The sequence below is a fragment of the Leiobunum rupestre genome, chromosome 3 (assembly GCF_980474605.1).
Source record: "Leiobunum rupestre chromosome 3, qqLeiRupe1.1.hap1, whole genome shotgun sequence".
In the NCBI taxonomy this organism is placed as follows: domain Eukaryota; kingdom Metazoa; phylum Arthropoda; class Arachnida; order Opiliones; family Sclerosomatidae; genus Leiobunum; species Leiobunum rupestre.
In genome coordinates this window covers 23,031,109-23,048,905 of record NC_143386.1, presented here as the reverse complement: position 1 = coordinate 23,048,905, position 17,797 = coordinate 23,031,109, and the positions used below count along the sequence as shown (strand labels likewise).

At 35.3% G+C, this 17,797-nt stretch overlaps 1 protein-coding gene across 1 annotated transcript; it reads left to right on the top strand.

Annotated features, from left to right (window-relative positions):
- Nucleotides 1-1,484: 1,484 nt before the first annotated feature.
- LOC149949836 (uncharacterized) lies at nucleotides 1,485-2,651 on the top strand. The gene is made up of 5 exons (XM_090169517.1): nucleotides 1,485-1,716; nucleotides 1,777-1,916; nucleotides 1,971-2,090; nucleotides 2,152-2,319; nucleotides 2,398-2,651. The coding sequence occupies exons 1-5, from the start codon at nucleotides 1,485-1,487 to the stop codon at nucleotides 2,542-2,544; spliced, it is 807 nt and encodes a 268-aa protein (XP_090025643.1). The 3' UTR covers nucleotides 2,545-2,651.
- The last annotated feature ends 15,146 nt before the right edge of the window (nucleotides 2,652-17,797 follow it).

Sequence of the window (17,797 nt, the reverse complement as noted above, 5' to 3'; positions counted from 1 at the left end):
AATGGTTACAATTTTTCTGTTCACACTATTCATTTTTCTTGCTTACAATTAGTTGGTTTCAATTAAGTGCCCTAATTAATTGTATAGTGTGAACTGGGCTTCAGTGTGAAAGAATGGGATTTCGTTGAAGGGGAAGTTTAGTTGGGATTTTTAGATAGTTCAGGACTTTTTGCTACGCGTGTTACGTGAGATACGTTTTTGCTACGAGTACTTTTTGCTACGCGTGTTACGTGATATACGTTTTTGCTACGAGTACTTTTTGCTACGCGTGATACGTGAGGTATGTTTTTGCTACGAGTACTTTTTGCTACGCGTGTTACGTTTTTGCTACGCGTGTTTACACTTTTTTAACGGGTTAGTGTGAAATTCGTAGATGAGGTTTAGGTAGGATTTTAAGTAGTTCAGGACTTTTTGCTACGCGTGTTACGTTTTTGCTACGAAGACTTTTTGCTACACGTGTTACGTGTGTTACGTTTTTGCTACAGCGTTTTCCTTTCTTACGTACAAATCAGATATAATTCATTAAAACTATGACCCTGGGTGAAGCCGGGTATTAAAGATAGTAAAGCATAAAATTTTGGAAGTCTTATATCTATTATAAAACATTTTATACATGAGACACATATATGTCCACGTATCATTTATCAGTGCAACATTAGAAACATTAATCACATCAACGGCATAAAATCTCTATTTGAAGTAATTTGTTCCTCTGAAAAACTTGTCTAACTTGTTTTAAGCATGGTTTTTATGAGCTTGCGCAATTTGTTTTCGTGTAATAGTCTCTACAGAAATCCGATTTGTCCAAATATTTTTGGGCAGACCTTCGGCCAGCTCGTTTCTGCTTCCTATGTGAGGGTCAATCATTGTTCAGGCTGCGTGAGCGCTTTGGCAGCTCAGAAGAGCGTTGCGCGTTTTATTTATCGTTCATTCTCCGTATCTCGGTTCTAAACAAGCTTGGAATGCTGGAACTACAACTTTAACGCCAAAGCCAAGGCAAACGACAATATAAGAAAACTTTCAACCCCCCAAGTTTTGTAAAAATTCAGATTCTTAAAGTATCAAGCGAAGTCAATATTATTTTCTTATACCTTTTAAAATAAACATCAGTAAAAAAATATTAGAAAAATGTTATAAATTGTTTATTTAAATAAAAACAACATAATTGTGAATAAAAAGTGTGATAAAACTAACCCCTTTTTTACTCGTCCAAAGATTTATATTTTATATTATTATTATTATTATTATTATTATTAAAAGTATTAAATTAAACTCTTGTAACGTCAATTACAGCAAAGATAAAGCATATCTATTTTAGTTTAAAGGCAAAAAAATCCTCCAATAGATAATAATTTTTTTAAACATAAGCCTTTTTATAAAGGGTATTTATTGTGACGAAAGCACAAATTGGCATTCATTTCCAATTTATCATCAATCTGTCCACATTTCTTCAGAGCGTATTCTTCAGTCGAAAGTCTCGCAACATGACAGGCGATCAGCTGGTGGTTAGTGTTACTTCTGATGTGAACAACAGCAGGTGCGTGGACGGTCAAGAGCAAGGAGATATTCTAGTAACCGACTCTGATAGACGAGGTGCCTTGACGCAGAAATATCGAATTGCCATCTTCAAGCATCTGATAAACGCGTTGTTGGCGGACATTATGAGGTTCACAATTGAGTTAATTACAATTCCAAAGAAGACTGGGAAACTGTTCGGTATTTGAAAGTACTCTCAGTGGCAATTTCCTTGGTCTAAGTTTATTTTAATTGTTACAGTTGACGGCGCTGCGGAGAAGTTATCGGCGTTGTTGAGCTCGACTTCCGCATTTATCCTTAAAAATGTTCCACTGTCTGCTCACGGAATGGACTTGCTTTCGAGAGCTTTAAAGATATACGAATCTTACGTTCGAGGACATGTAAGATGTAATCTCTTTAAAAAAGGTATAATTTTAACCAGATTCCAAATGCAGATGAAATGCGTCCGTCGTGTTCGTCGACGTTCCAAAAATCTTTTCCGGCGATCCGTCGATAATGATGACGCTGTTGATGAAGGCTCCGCGGACGAGCCTCTCGCGAAACAACGCCGCCTGGTAATCATATTATGTACAATAAGCGGATATTTGTTTAATAATATCTTCGTTTAATGAATAGGATTCTTCCGAGAAAAGTGAAAACGTAGTGTATCGTGTTTATCGATGGTTTACTGGTCCTGTCACTCCAGAAAATTACCATTTCTCAACTGAAGAGACTTTGGAAGAACTTTTGAACAAAGCCGAAGAGGAGTCCTACCATTCGTCCCAGGATCCCGATTACGAACCCGTAGCGCATATCTTTTCGATATTATTTAAGACCGATGTATCTGATTTTCAGTAATTGACAGGTTTTATTTCGTTCCAGCTTACAGAATCCGATGACACATTCTCGTCATTTTGTTCAACCGAAGCTGGCGAAATTGAGGAAGAAATGAAGGAGGTCGAGTCCAAGGACCAAGAAGATACTTCCGCCTCAGAACATCAAAAACCCTATCACGAGACCGATATGTAATTTTATGGTTAAAGTGGTAATTTTTGTTTTATAGGTTCAGAGATTTATGTTCATTAACCACGTATAAGTCGTGTAAATTAGGATTTATTTTAAATTAAAAAGAGTTTTAAGACGACAATGTTTTGCAAGAATTATTTTTGGTGAAGTTTAATTTCGTATGTGTAATACCTGTGTCTTCCAAAAAAAACAACTCGCTTACTGATCCTCAAATCAACAATAGCACTAGTTCACTTATATTTAACCTATTAAGTATATTATACTAGATGGCGCGATAAGCTAATATTTACTAGATGGCGCTACTGACTGATATAGTCGTAAACTAGACGTTATCTATTTTAGTTTTTATTCTTGTTAGTTGTCAATGTAAATAAAACTGTATTAGACGTAATAAAAACTTATTACTCATTTATTTCACAAAATGACTGTTTTTTATGATCGAACGATTATAATTCAATATAGATGACAACATAAGCCTTTGACCTCTAAGTTTGAAACGCGCATAGCGCCCTATGGACGGGCGAAAAAGAAGAAATCAGGCAATAGTATCGGCACCTGGTAGAGCTAAACTGAAGCTTCTTCCTTCCCCCTTTCTCTCTCTACGCATCTCTCCCTTACCGAAGCAGCTGGCATCATGCATTGCCGGACGCGTTACGTTTCTCTTTTCCGCCACCGCGTGGATTTAGCGCTGTACTTTCGCCAGTCGTTTGCTTGAACCAACACTGCCTTTCGATTCGAACTTGGGGTTGATAGGCTTATGATGACAATAATCTATGAATATAACTGCAGTTCATGGACCTGTACAGTTTTGGTAAGGATATCAGTTACTATTGGTCATGTTTTTTTGTTGGGTTGTTTTACCTTCCTTGTATTAATGTCTGGATTAATATCGGAAAAACTTAGTGAACTTTAGTTTTAAGGAGTAATGCAGTTAGTTGGATAGATACCGTCTTTGAAAACCACTCTCCCGAAAAAGATATTCCAACAACCTGCGACGAAAGGATCTGAAACGATAATTCAACAATATGACGAAGAATCATAAACCAGTTTTTATCGCACCTGCTCTCCGCCGCATCGTCGACTTCGAACAAAGGGAAAGGGCTTGAGCCTTCCAGACTGTTTGCTTAAACTCGTACCCGCTTCAAAAATCTTCATCTCAGTAGGTTAATCGTGAGAAACAGACGACGTTTAGTAAATATTCCATAAAGTATAATAACGATAAGATTAATATTATTGGTACAAATTGAGAAGCAGAAAAATGTAATACCATCATGAAAACTACTCTTTAGAGTATTAAAATCCAAATAAAATCATATAAAACATTTTAATCACCTTCTGTAACCAATAAATTGGGCGCGTTGAAACGCGATCCCTTGTTTAATATTTGAAAGTAGATAAGGGGCCCAACAACCAGCCCGGTCAACTCAGGTTTTGCCAAATATATGTTATAGATGTAAATAAAGTGTTCTATTAAAGTGTTTATGTTTAGCAAAGTAATGTTTAAGAAATGTAGCTCTGGCTCGAATGGTTAGTTTTGCCCCGGAGGAAACCATCCTGTAGAAACCGGAAATTGATGCGAGTATTACAAAGTGCAATATTTTGGAACCTCTTGACCGCGATTGTGAAACGCCCGGAAACGAGACCGCTCCCCCTTGGCATGTAAGCCGGGGTCACGATCGAAAAGCAAAAATATTGTCGCCGCCGAAAACGGTTTGAAAAAGAGTTGCAGAGTAGCCGTCATGATGAGTTTGAAGCTATGAACGTCCAATGACAGTAGTGCCCAGCCGAAATACCGGAGCGCCTTCGTCAAGCTCCTCGCAGGAGCCGAATCTCGTATCGCCAGCCAACACGCATTGAGGACCGCCACAGTGAACGTCCGCCCGTCAAGCTTCGCCGCCCTGGAGCCACCGCTCTTCCTGAGTGAAGCTGGTTTCACACTCCACGGAAAATAGGCCGGAAAGACGCTAATAAACGCCGAGCTGAAAATTGATTCCCATTCGATATACCACTAACGTTCAACTTTACGCTGCCAATTTTCCGTCGAGTGTGAAACCAGCTTAATTTTATGCTAACGCATTAACTTAACGCCGACGCTAAAGCCAATAGAGTTCAAAAATAGAGCATTCGTTGCTAAAATAGTGAACTAAGTGCGCAGTGTTTAATTGGTACCATTCGCGATAATCCCCTTTTAATCCATAAACGAGCCAGAGCGTAGTTAGAATTTTTTAATTATAATTAGTAATAGTATTAATTTTAGTGTGAAATCATTAGTTGATAATAACCGTATTCCTTTAATAAAAGTGTTCATTGATTTATCTGAATCCGTTGTAATCTTTAATAATATTTAAGGCCTACAATTAACCGTCATAAATAGCTAATCAGAGTGTGTAATTCGTTAGGCCATTTTTAATATTTCTTTAATTATTTTGCTGACGGTATTGACCGAGTTGGTTGAGGTGGAATTATTGGACCCCAACCATAAAATCGTCACACTTCGTGGCTCTTTTTTGAAATATTTTCAACGGTTATGTAGTGCATATGTAGAATAAATACAATAAACATGTACTATAGCTTATGTTTGGAACAAATTATAACGTAACTAACGTTAATACTTGATTTGTTTCTCTTCTCACTATGAATTTACAATTTACATCCAAGATGCAATAGACAGCGCATTTTTCAAGTAGGTATGACACGTGCATTCGTCTTGAGTCGTACCTAACTGGGAGTGTTCCAGGATACCTTCATGACTAACGGAATACAATCCAAGCCTTCTAGCAGCTACTAAGCCTGAATTTCTAAGCCTACAAGTAGCAACTTAAACATTTATACTATTATTAAAATTTGCACCTCATTTTTCAAATTCCTTCGAAAGGCTAAATATCTGGGCTGCATGGGCAAGCGCGGTAATTTTTCACACCGGGAGTGCATTCATAGCTAAGCAAAGGTGGTTGTTTCCCCCCCCCCCTCTGCGCACGCCCATGCAGGGCTTAGTTACATACATTCTTCTGTCAGTTGTTATTTACAAAAATATGTCTTTTTTAAAATGTAAATAACTTATGTTACATCAGCTTTGAATTAAATTTTAATTTGGCCTTAAAAAAAGTTTTAATAGCCCTATTCTATTAAAGGGCTGTTTATAAATTACGAAACACAAATCACCCCTCGTAAAAGATTGTACTTTTATTAAAATACCCCGAAATTACATAACAAATATTCAACTACAAAATTGTAATAATACCTTAACTAACTACCCCCCCCCCCCCCCCCGGAAGAAGAAGAAAATAAGCTGGTGGTCGTCCTCATACGGAAAACCACAAACTCTGCCTCCCAGACGCTTGGGATTACAGGAGTACGCCACTTCTCCCACCCTGGCTGAGAGTTCAACCGGAAAACCTAGAATATCAAAAGGTGTCTGCTATTTCTTCACATATTTTATTGAGGATATTAAGGCAGATGGCGCTATATTTCCTAAGCTCGAAGATTATAGGCGCCAAATGTTTTTGTGCCTAGAGGCACCGAAAGGGTTAATCCGCCCCTGGTGTGACTTGCAGACCTGGCTGAGAGTTCAACCGGAAAATCTAGAAATTCAAAAGGTGTCTGCTATTTCTTCACATATTTTATTGAGGATATTAAGGCAGATGGCGCTATATTTCCTAAGCTCGAAGCCTATAGGCCCCAAATGTTTTTGTGCCTAAAGGCACCGAAAGGGTTAATCCGCCCCTGGTGTGACTTGCAGACCTCACATATGTATTCAGTCCAGTGTAAGATCTTTCGTTAAACAAATTAATTAATTTTAAATATTGTGATTTAAATTTTAACTAATTTTAATTTAGTCACTTTAAACATTATATTTTTTACCAAAAGTAAATATTGAGTTGGGGTGGTGATTTTCCCTCGCAAAAGAAGATCCAGGTTCGGACGCAGTAATAGTAAGTGTAGGGAACGTTGACTCGCGTGCCATGATGGGCTTGCAACCACTCTCCTACCCTTGTAACCCGGCCACCCGTATTAAAGGCAATAAAAGTCGCTAGAAGATTTGGGCCTAGGGTGGTGCCTTGGATATTAGCCTAGATTATTATTATTAATATTTAGGATTTATTTTCGATAATTTAATGTTATTTAAAGAGTAAGTTGCAAAAAGATTTTCGGAATTCGCTAGCGAAACGGGTATAGGCGGCGCCACAGTCGCTACCCCTGCAGCTTGGTTTGTCAGCGTACTTTGTTGATCAAAACAAACGATTAATATGGCGGATTGTAGGCGCAGAGGTGGCATAAATTGCGAAGTACCTTTCTGTAGTAATACTGCCCTTAAAAATATTACAATTCGAGTAAATGGTGAGAAAAAAACGTTGGAGTTATCGTTTCACAATTTTCCGAAATGCAAAAATCTTTTTAATGTGTAGTTAACTAATATAAAATCAGGGAAGATGCCTAGTTAGTGGGCACAGATTTGCAGCGCCCATTTTAAAGATAAAGACTTTTTAGAAAGAAATGGTGAGAGACAAATTTTACTTGTTATTACTGATTTTAAAGTTAATATTATTAAATATATATCATAATAACTGTCATTTAGATGAAGATAATTCAAGAGACGCATGAAATGCAGTGCCATTCCATACAATAATTTACCATGTAAACTTATTACAAATCCAATGTAACTAAATGAAAAGAGAGGACCCTACGTTTTGTGAATCGTTTTAAAGGTGATCTGTTTTATTATATACTGCAAAATAAGGAAATGCTAATGAATTAAATTAATTTTAGGTCAAGCCGTTCGATTGTCATTATCGCTGGAAAATATTACATTGAGGCCCACAAAATTATGCGTTAAAAGGGCATATTTTTCTATTTTGTATTGGACCCCAATTTTCCTATCTTTGCCACCCTGATGGTTCGGTATGAGTTTTCGAGTTGATTAATAACATTTCGAGCTATTGCCGCAGATCCCAATATGATTAAAAATAATACTGTAAATTCAAATGGTTTTTATTTTTAATACTTATTTGCATACCTTAACATTTTATTCACTTCTATTGTAATTTCTAATTAAGTGGTTTCTTCAATGAATTTAATTGCTTTTAACTTTGAATTAATTCTATAATACATTTGTTTTTTCCTTTTTAGTTAACATGGCTTTGAGTACAAATACTAATTGGCCAAAATTTAAAATAGGAACTAATTTAACATATTAAAAATATAACTTTCCTTGACTAGAAGTGTAAATTTAATTATAACTTTTCTTTAACTAAAATCTAAAATAAATATTATATATTTGGACAACGTTTTCTTCAAATATTGTCAGTCTCTCTTAATATCAATTAAAATAGCCCTTGAGAGAATAGACAAAAAAATGAAAAGGCCTAGCTGAATTTTTCCATAGTAGCCTCTACAGTCGTTAGCCAGTAGATTCCTTCCTTTCTAACTTAGTTATTTTGTGCCACTGCCTCTTCAATTGATATTATCTTCGCTACAAATGGACTCTCCACAAATATTTCATCCCGACTAAAAGCTAGAAATAAATTTTTGAGACTAAGTGACCAAATAAGAGTACATAAACCTTTTTGAGCCAGGCAAATTTAACCCTCGCAACTCTAACCATTTTATTACCGTACAATACCGAAGGCACAGTTAGTTCTTTTCCTTCATTTTACCCCACTTCTAAAGTCAGAAAGTTGGGATAGCTCTCAGTATCTTTATATATAAAATAGACCAGCAATTTACTGCATGTTTGCAAAAGCCTGAATTTCTAGAATAATAAATAAAACAGGTTACATTAAAGAATTGGGTTTTAATAAAAAATATATTTACCCACTATTGCATGAACAATGGACCTTTCAATGCTGTGTTTTCCATCACCAACTTCAAATTTTAACTTTTGTTTTAAGCATCCGCACACCTTATTATATGGATCAAGAGTAGACTACTCTCCAATATACTTAAAAATTTCAAGCTTGGAGCGATTCACTAATATACCAAATAAAATTATTTAAAATACATTATACATTATACAAAATGCTGAAGCTACTAGTCTATGAAATTAGAACAATCTGGGCTTGTTCTAATGTGAAGATAATAATAAATTTCCTACATACCTTTAAAACTTTCAAACTGATCCCTTGTATGAATTCTCCAAGGCCTACTCATAGTGTTATTAAACTCGAATATTTATAGTTATATTTACGAATTCAATACCTATTGGCAGTTCAAAATTAATAAATAAATGTCGTATATACATATTTGTTAATACAAAACATTAGAACACGCTTTAAAAAATATGCTAAAATCGTTAGTAAATCTCTGGTAAAATGTTTTAATTTATGTTATAAAACGCGCATTTTCGCATAACGCCATTACCCGTATCACCCAAATATAGTTCTAGGCAGTGTGACTAGGTGGCGCAGCTATAGTTTTCGGTGGCGAATAGAAACTAAACTACTTTATATTTGTCTTCTTCATTTGCTCATGGGCTTTTCGAAAATGTAACTCACTTGATGAAATACCGTCGTTAAGTTTATTTAATATCAAAATTAAATTTACGTGCAGCGCCCTACTGCGGATTTTATTTTGAACGATAATTTTATCGCGCCTAGTTTGTATGGTCATTGACTACGTCTTTCTCTGATTTTTTCCCACTACATCTGGTAGGTTATATAGTTCCCACTACCAAGAACATACCAGTAATATCCTTGGTCAATTTAACACGCGCGTGTTTTTAAAACCATGAAAGCACCCGCCGCGCCGCGTACCAAATTCAGTAGTAGAATCCCATGGTTCTCCGGGAGATATTTCGGTTTCGGCAATTGAATCAGTATTACATTTTGTATCCAAGCCTAAACTCTATGTTGGGTAAAATTCAAATGGTTTCGGCGTTCTACTAATTATTTCTAATTAACTACGAAACGGAAAGCAACGAAACTTTAAATTTTGGTATTTTAAACGTAAGCGCTTAGTTTAATAACAAAATTAAGGCGGTAACGAATAATTTGCAACTTACTCTTTATTTAAATTAAGGAAATTTAGGTTAAAATACCCATTGATCAACAATTTTCTAAATATTTTCGGGTTATAGTAAAATTGTCATAAGAAGGAAGCACGAAAACCATAAATAAGTTAAATTTTTGAACAAAGAATTTTAATTTACAGTTATTGTGTAGAACAGTAGGGTACACGAGGACAGACAAAGTAGCTGTTTGAACAATACTAAACAATGTGTTAATAACAACTCCACTTCCGTTATTTCAACCGTTAGGTTCGCCATAATCCATGTCATTTTGAGTAAGAATTCCCGTGTATCTGAGTACCTATGGTACAAAAAATATACTTAATAAAGTGCTTATCGAATAAAATGGGTGATTTCCTTGAGGCCGATTGCGTTCAATGTAGTTTCGACTATTTGTTTATAATGCATTTCCATCGCAAAGAGAACATCTCATAATCAAGGCATAAGAATATATCAAAATTTAAAAACAACGCTAATTAAAATTTCATAAGGTCAAATGAGTTTTTAAGCTCTGTAACCCTTCAGGTTCACCTTCCACCCGCACAACTTACATTTTTTAATTTTTTCTGTGTGTTATTTACCTTTGTTATTACATTTTCCCCCCGCACTCTGACTACCGATTCTCAAAGCCCCCGCGTTAGTCCAATCTGGTCTTGAACATATGTAACGTACCATATACCAAAAGTCTTATAATTTTAAGTTCTAATACATAATAATAACCCCCGCGAGTTAGAAATAATTAAAATTAACTTAAACTTCAGAACTTAAATAATTTATGACTGGTACATAGGAATCCCGTATAATTTACATAGCTCATAGGATCTAGTCTAACCTACCCTTAAATATAAAAATTAGGTTAATCAATTAAACCGTTCTCTTAAAATAAATTAAAAACTAAACTCCTGCCTTCAGAAATACTAAGATTAGAGCCCTCGCATTATAGAGCTAATTGGCGTATTTCCCCTCGTCGTATTACCGTGGTGCAAAACCTTCAGAGCCATCTCGAACCAAATTTTTCCCAAAAACTTTCCAAACTAGACCAATAATATCCCCTCAGCTAACAGCGATACCATAGAGCCATTATCATGTTCACGGGCATCTAATCCACTACCAGGTAGCGATAACCCAACAAAAGCGCTCGTTTTCCAAGGCCGTCCGCTTGGAGACAGAAAATCAGGAACCTCGAGACTATCTGACATCCCCCCCCCCTCCCGAATGACCTTTAGTAAATCGGACAACGTCACCAGTGGCTTTTTGTTTCAACTCCGCCCCCCAATCACCCGAACAAAACTAAGAGACAGAGCCCCAAAAAGAAGAATTTTGGGATTCTCTCGAGAGAACACGCCACGCTCCTGGATGAAGGTTCGGAACCCAAGTTCGGAATGACCGTCCGCTTAATCCATGCGCGGTCTCACCAGTCAGACCCCACAATACCCCAAAAGCCACTACCGATGGACCTAAGTATTCAGATAGACAACCAGAGCCGTTTCATGAGCCCTCTCGAACGAGTCAATTCACAGCTGACCGCCAATCCTCCGATGATCCCGAGAACAAGCATCCAACGACACGAGATCCGCCCCTCGCCTAGCCAGAAGTTTTAGAAGGAAACCCTAAGTATCTACGTCACTCGCAAGAAGTTCGTCGTCGTCATCCGGACTCCCGTACCGTAATCGAGACGAACGGACAGTTTGGAACTGTCATTGCGAACAAGAATTCCCCAATCGAGCCCCTTCAAGAAAACGCGTGTGCGTGTGTCTTGCGTAATCCGGAAGCCGTAATCCGGAAGTTGAACCCGGAATCCCGTAAACGAAGAGCAGCCACGAAGAAAATCTAGCACTTGATAAGGACCAAATTTCATTTCCCCCTCCCCTGTAGAATACCCAGGGTGAAGTCTGAAATAACTGTTTAAACGAAGAGAGAAAATTTCTAAGAAAGGTGCTACCCCTCGCTATTGTCCAAGGAAAGGTTAAAATAGACCCCTCCCGAGTTCGAGAGCTCATATCCGTTCGTATCTTTATACTGCTAGGAGCCATTTTTGTCCATCGTGTTTACCCCTCACCTTCGTATATTTTTGGTAAAGTTGAAGTTTTTTTTAGAATAACTTGTAGTCGGCCATAATTGTAGTATTTTATTTTAGAGTTTAGTGTTTATTGTTTATTTTATCCCCCCCCCCCGCTGATCAGAATGTCAGAGCGAAGAGAAGTTGGAACTGATCCTATTGAGAACCGTAAGAGAATTTTTTAATTAACCAGTTATAGTCAAGAGTGTTTTAATTTTTTATATCTATTGTGCATGTTATCCCCGGTTAAAAATAATAAATAGTAATAGTGATGGCCTAACTATCCGACTAATCAAAAGAACCATAATATCTGATTTCCCCCGAATTTTATTATTTTGTGTAGTGTTTTGGTTATAAATGTTAAATAAAGATTTTGTGATTGATTATTTATTTTTTCTTTCCCCTGTATGTAACCCCCTCTCTCAGATTTAATTCACGCCACGAAAGGCCACGACTCGCATTTTGTCGCCATCTCTCCCCCCCCCCCCCCCCCCGCCTTGGTGAATTAATTAATATATTTGAGCCAGGGCTAGGAATATTTCCGTCCATCAATTGTATGACGATTTCCTTAAAAAGGTTGCCGCTTTCACTAGGAAAGTGTACAAAGAGTGTGTGGATGTGTGGCCAAGCTTTTTTCTGTACAATATGGTTTCGTACACGTTTTCTGCAACAATACTATAGAGTTTAAGTCTTTAATATTTTTGGTTATTTGAAGTTTTTACATCGTTCTTATTATCCGACATGCAATGCCAAGTACACTCTGTTTAAAAAGTCTTCGACAGGTGAAATTTTTGCCATCTTTTCAATTCTGCTAGAAAACTATAATAGATAGATCGATGAAACCAATTGCAACTATTATTTATTTTCTAATATCTTTCGTTATTTCTCGGTTTCGTCCGCCAAAAATTAATAGTTTTGGCGGGTACCGTCAAAACTCAATTTTGACAACTTTTTAAATATTGGTTCTACGGCACTGACTGGCACGTTTTTGAATTCACAATGGTCGATTCATATTTAGAAAGTGGAAGAAATTTCCCTCTACAACCAACGGTTGAGAAGTTATCGCGTTTACAAACTTTCGTCGAAATTGGGAAACACCTAAAATGCACCAAGCGATTATTAATAACGCAACTTCGACAGCGATTCAATAACATTGAAAATATATTTAATTAAAGGCTGGTTTAAAAAAAAAACAAATCCCAAGAACAACTTGGGAAGTGGTTTTAGGAATATCCTTTTTTATACGCTTAAGCTTTTAAAAAGCTATTTGCGTTAGAAATTGTTTATAATAATGGTTACCACAATTTTAAACCAGCCTTTAATTAAACATGTTGTTGGAAACCGATAAATAACGAAAGATATTGGAAAATAAATAATAGTTGCAATTGGTTTCATCGATCTATCTATTATAGTTTTCTAGCAGAATTAAAAAGAGGGCTAAAATTTCACCTGTCGAAGACTTTTTAAACAGAGTTGGCACGTTATCTTTTGCTTCTAGTCTAAGAAAAGATTGTAACAAAAACTGGCGAAATGTTATTGACACATTTGAGGCTCATTTAGTTGAAATAATAATGTAACATATAACCGTGACACATTAAAAAACGAAATAAAAACAGAAGGTGAACTTAGGTAATATTACTTAACCACGTTTTAGGCGTTATCAAAAACTTGCGGCTTTGGTGTATTACTTAATGAAATTATCCTGGTGGGATAGTTATACACTTACTTTGGCCAATGTGTATGATCAGAGGATGTTTAGATACTTAAAACCTAGGTAAATTTTTGCTGTGCGGATTAAGGTGACCAAAAATCGACAGATCACCAGAATGAAGAAGTGGAACGAGAACAAAACGCTGTTACTACTAAAGAGAGTGTTGCCAATTATCAATGTTGATAATTTGAAGTGGTTAAACAAGAAGACATAAAGGACTAAACAAGCTAGCAGGTTACTCAAATTCTTGCTCGCGATCGACAAAGGTGGTAAGAAATTCGGAGATGAAATATATCATACGAATGAAAAGTGTACCACCTTATTTCCCAAGTGTCATAAAATTAAGAAGATTAGGTAGCATTGTTGAGTTTCTGAAGCAACAGAAGCTTATATAAAAACCATTCAAATATCCCGTGAATAAGAACTTGAAAGTTGCTTAGGATATGTATCTACCTTTAAGTTAAAGAAAAAGAAATGGTTGGTTTCCGTAAACATAAATCGAAAACCAATCAAGATCGACATAGATGTTAAACTTTCAGCTATTTCACATTCGCAATATCAATAGAGACTTAAACCTTAAAAACGTGCAACATTTGACAGACGTCTATTTTGACCGCGAAACACCATATATATATATATGTAAAGGAATTCTATGTTATCACTGATTTAAAGATCTTACACTTACAATTGTTAGTGATGCAAGATAGATTCAGTAATGGTATTGTCAAGTGTAAACGCCAAGAAAATGTTTTCTGCATTAGTAACGTGACCTTTTTATTTAAATATTACTCTTACGTCACAGTCTCTTACTTTTACAAGTCTTTGAGCGCGCGCTACAGTCACGAGGAGAATAGCTTTTTCTAGCACGCGTGCAAATCACTTGTGCGAAGAATCCACTAATAAAGCTGGGTCAAGTTGGGCAAGACTACATTTTATTTTATAAAATCAATTATTCCTTTAATGAATAACAATAATTTAAACTCCAAAATAATTAGTACTTTCAATTTATTTAATAATTAAGAGTTTACAGTATGCAATCGATATTTAAAGTTTTCTTTTAAAATCATGACAAATTATATTTAATTTTTAATCTTATTTTAATTATAGTGTAAGAAAAAGTAACTTAAAAACAACAATTTGTCAACTAGAATGGAAAATTTCTCTGAACATAGTAGTTTGCATATTTTATCGAGAATAACTCTCTACATTTGTCACTTCAAAAGTGAGCTGTGTGGACTGAATACGAAACCTTAGGTAAGTTAATAATGTTTTGAATAAACGTAATATTTCTGACATGTTATTTTTATAATGTAACATTTTATGGACCTTTATATAATATACACGCTATTAAAACAATGCGATTGTTTACAATAATTGAAGGTTAGGAGCACATAACGTTATTTTCTGCATGTAGCAATTAGCCCGAAACCATGTACATATATCAGTAAGTTAGGGATTGAAATCATTTATCGAAATAAATAATCTGGCCTACAGGAGAGTTATTTAGGTAGTTTATAAATTGCAATACCATAAAAACATGAACACATTAATATTTTGCAGTTTCCTTTAATTATAAAGTTACTCATCTTTTCCATTATCTTTTATGTAAGTTAAACATATTTGCAAATTTGATATAATGTTTTAAAGAAAAAGAAGCTTCAGTCCAGGATAGATAGCCTTGACCCCTAACATTTGACCATCAAAAACAAAATTGGCACACTGGTAGTTTAAAGCAAACAAAAAGTTGCGAAAGGTTTATGCCTTGAGGGTGGCATTATGAACATGACGGCCAATGGTAATGTATAAAAATTAGAAAAAAATAAAATTACTGTACGTTTATTAAGATTGCATGAAGTTTTTTCAGGTCTCCGATTAAAAATGTTATCACCATTTTGGAAATTGGTCATCAGGAATGCCTTCCTTGATATGATCGACCATGATATCTTCGAAATTTTAAAAATAACCTCTGTGAAAAATATTCTAAAAACTTTGTCTGTTACTAATATTTGTCCGCGGTCTGGTAAAATAAGCAATTGAAAACCTTGTATTTCTAACTAACTCAAAAAAAATGTTCAAGTCAATAAAAATAGGTTTTATATTAATGATCAGAAGAAATCGATTGTAGACCATTGGACCGAAATCCCATTCGTCCGAATGTACCATTCAACCGAATTCCAATCGACCGAAAATCGCGTTTTGCACGGTTTTCATTCAATATACCGTTAGTGATACATATTTATATATCGTAGGTTACGTGACGATAGTATATCTAATTTGGACTAAACTATGTCTTAAATATTTATTATTTCGTACCGACGTGTATTTTTAGACCTTTTTCCCTTGAAATTTGATATTTTCCGGGTTTAATTTTGGAAAATAACCTTGATAAGACCCGACGTGAAATAGTTGCCTACCATATCTAACCTAACCCAACCTAACCTAACCCAACCCAACCCAACCCAACCTGAACTTACCTAACCTAACCTAACCCAACCCAACCTAACCTAACCTAACCCAACCTGAACTAAACTACCCGAAGTGAAAACGAACCAGATTTAAATTTCCCATTCAACTGAATCCCGCCATGTTGGGCTATAAACGAAAATACTTTTCGGTTCAATGGGATTCGGTGAAACGGGATTCGGTCCAATAGTATACAACCGAAGAAATCTTATCAGTTATTGAAATTGGTCAAAAACTTTCCCTATTAATATGAAAATTTAAAAATAATGATACAGATTAAAATGAGATTTATTTAAAATTGTAGTAGAAGGAAAGTGAGGGTGTGGCATCGATCCCGGGTTCGGGTTTGGGTTCGGGATCGAAATCCGGGATTTAAGGGATGAAATGGGGGTAAAATCATCGAAAAGTCAATGTATTTAGGGTATTTCTCGCGACGATTTGTTTTCCCGTATATCAGCATATTGTGTCCAGGACAACTTGTTCATTTATCTACGCTTATCTCGAAAGATACTTGAACGTATATCTTATCGCGTTTTATCGTACGGAATAAGTTGAAATGATGTAAAAATTGATAACCTAGGCGACGCGTGCGCAGATTACCCCGGGGGACGCGGTTAATTTGAATTGAAGTGTTTTGACGTCATGGAATATTCGTTGTTAAAGTAGAATGGAAATATTTTTAAACTTCATTTTAATATCATTGTAGTATGCTTGACACTTGAACCAATCTCACGAGTATTTCTTAAAACGAATATCTCGATCGCGTTTTATCGTACGAAATAAGTAGAAATTATGTAAGTTGTATGATACTTGATAACCTAGGCAGGAAGATAGCGCACGCGTGCGTGGATTACCTGGGAGGCGTGGATTACCTGGGAGGCGCGGATTAATTTGAATTTAAAACATGGATTCCCTCTCCGAAATAATTCATGTACCCAAAATTGGACCGCAAGTTTTTTTCTTTTAGGGGAATCTCTATGGGAGTTTAACATTACAATAAAGCTAATAGGTCCAGTTTGGGGTACTTTTGGTCCGAAATGGGATACATAGGGCCGAAAATGGTGACTTTGGTCGTTTTAAGGGTACTTTTTTTCTATTTTGGTCCATTTTTGGGTACATCAGAAAAGCAGTTGGAAAAACGAAGAGCCTTATTTTTTTTTTCCCACCCATCTCCAAACTCCAAAATTTTATTGCTTTAATTTATTTATCGCTTCCGTAGGTATAAAATAAGATAAAAACCACTTACCTATATTTTAATTACGGTAAATTAAAAATACTTAATTAGTGTACTAAGTTACGTTTAAAAGAACCTTTTGTAACAATTCCAATATGTAAATATAGGTATAAGGATTGAAAAAATACTTAAAGTGGTTTTACTGATAAACTCTAAAGGAATTTAACTTTAAAGGGTATCTTAGATTATTGTTTTTAATTTTATTCAAGTTGAAAACGTATTAAGAGTCCTTCAAAGTACTATAAAAGGATTTTATTTACGAACTTAATTCATATTTTCTTCAAACTTTCAATTCGCTTTTATTACTATTTAAATACGGTAAAATATAATTCTTATACACAAATATAGTCAGAAAGATACTATAAAACACTAAAATTAAAATTAAATTAAATTTGTGAGGATAAGATTTGTAAATATCATTTTGAAACTAATAACTTTCACGCTTTATTTAAGTCAAGCCAATAAAAACAATTACCTATATTTTAAATACGGTAAAATATAAATACATTTCCGATATGTAAATAGGTAGAATAACACTATGAAAAGTTCCTTTTTCTTCTTTTAATACGACAACACACAACTCTGATACGCAAATATATAAAGAAAATATAAAAAAAAATTTACTCTACGTTCGATACGTTAAAATACATTTCCGATACACAAATATAGATAAAGAAATACTATAAAATGTAAAAAGGAAGAAAAATACTACACATTAACCATTATGAATTTAAGCTTACAACATCCTTCACGTATAGAGCATAACATATATGTTCAGAGTTAACT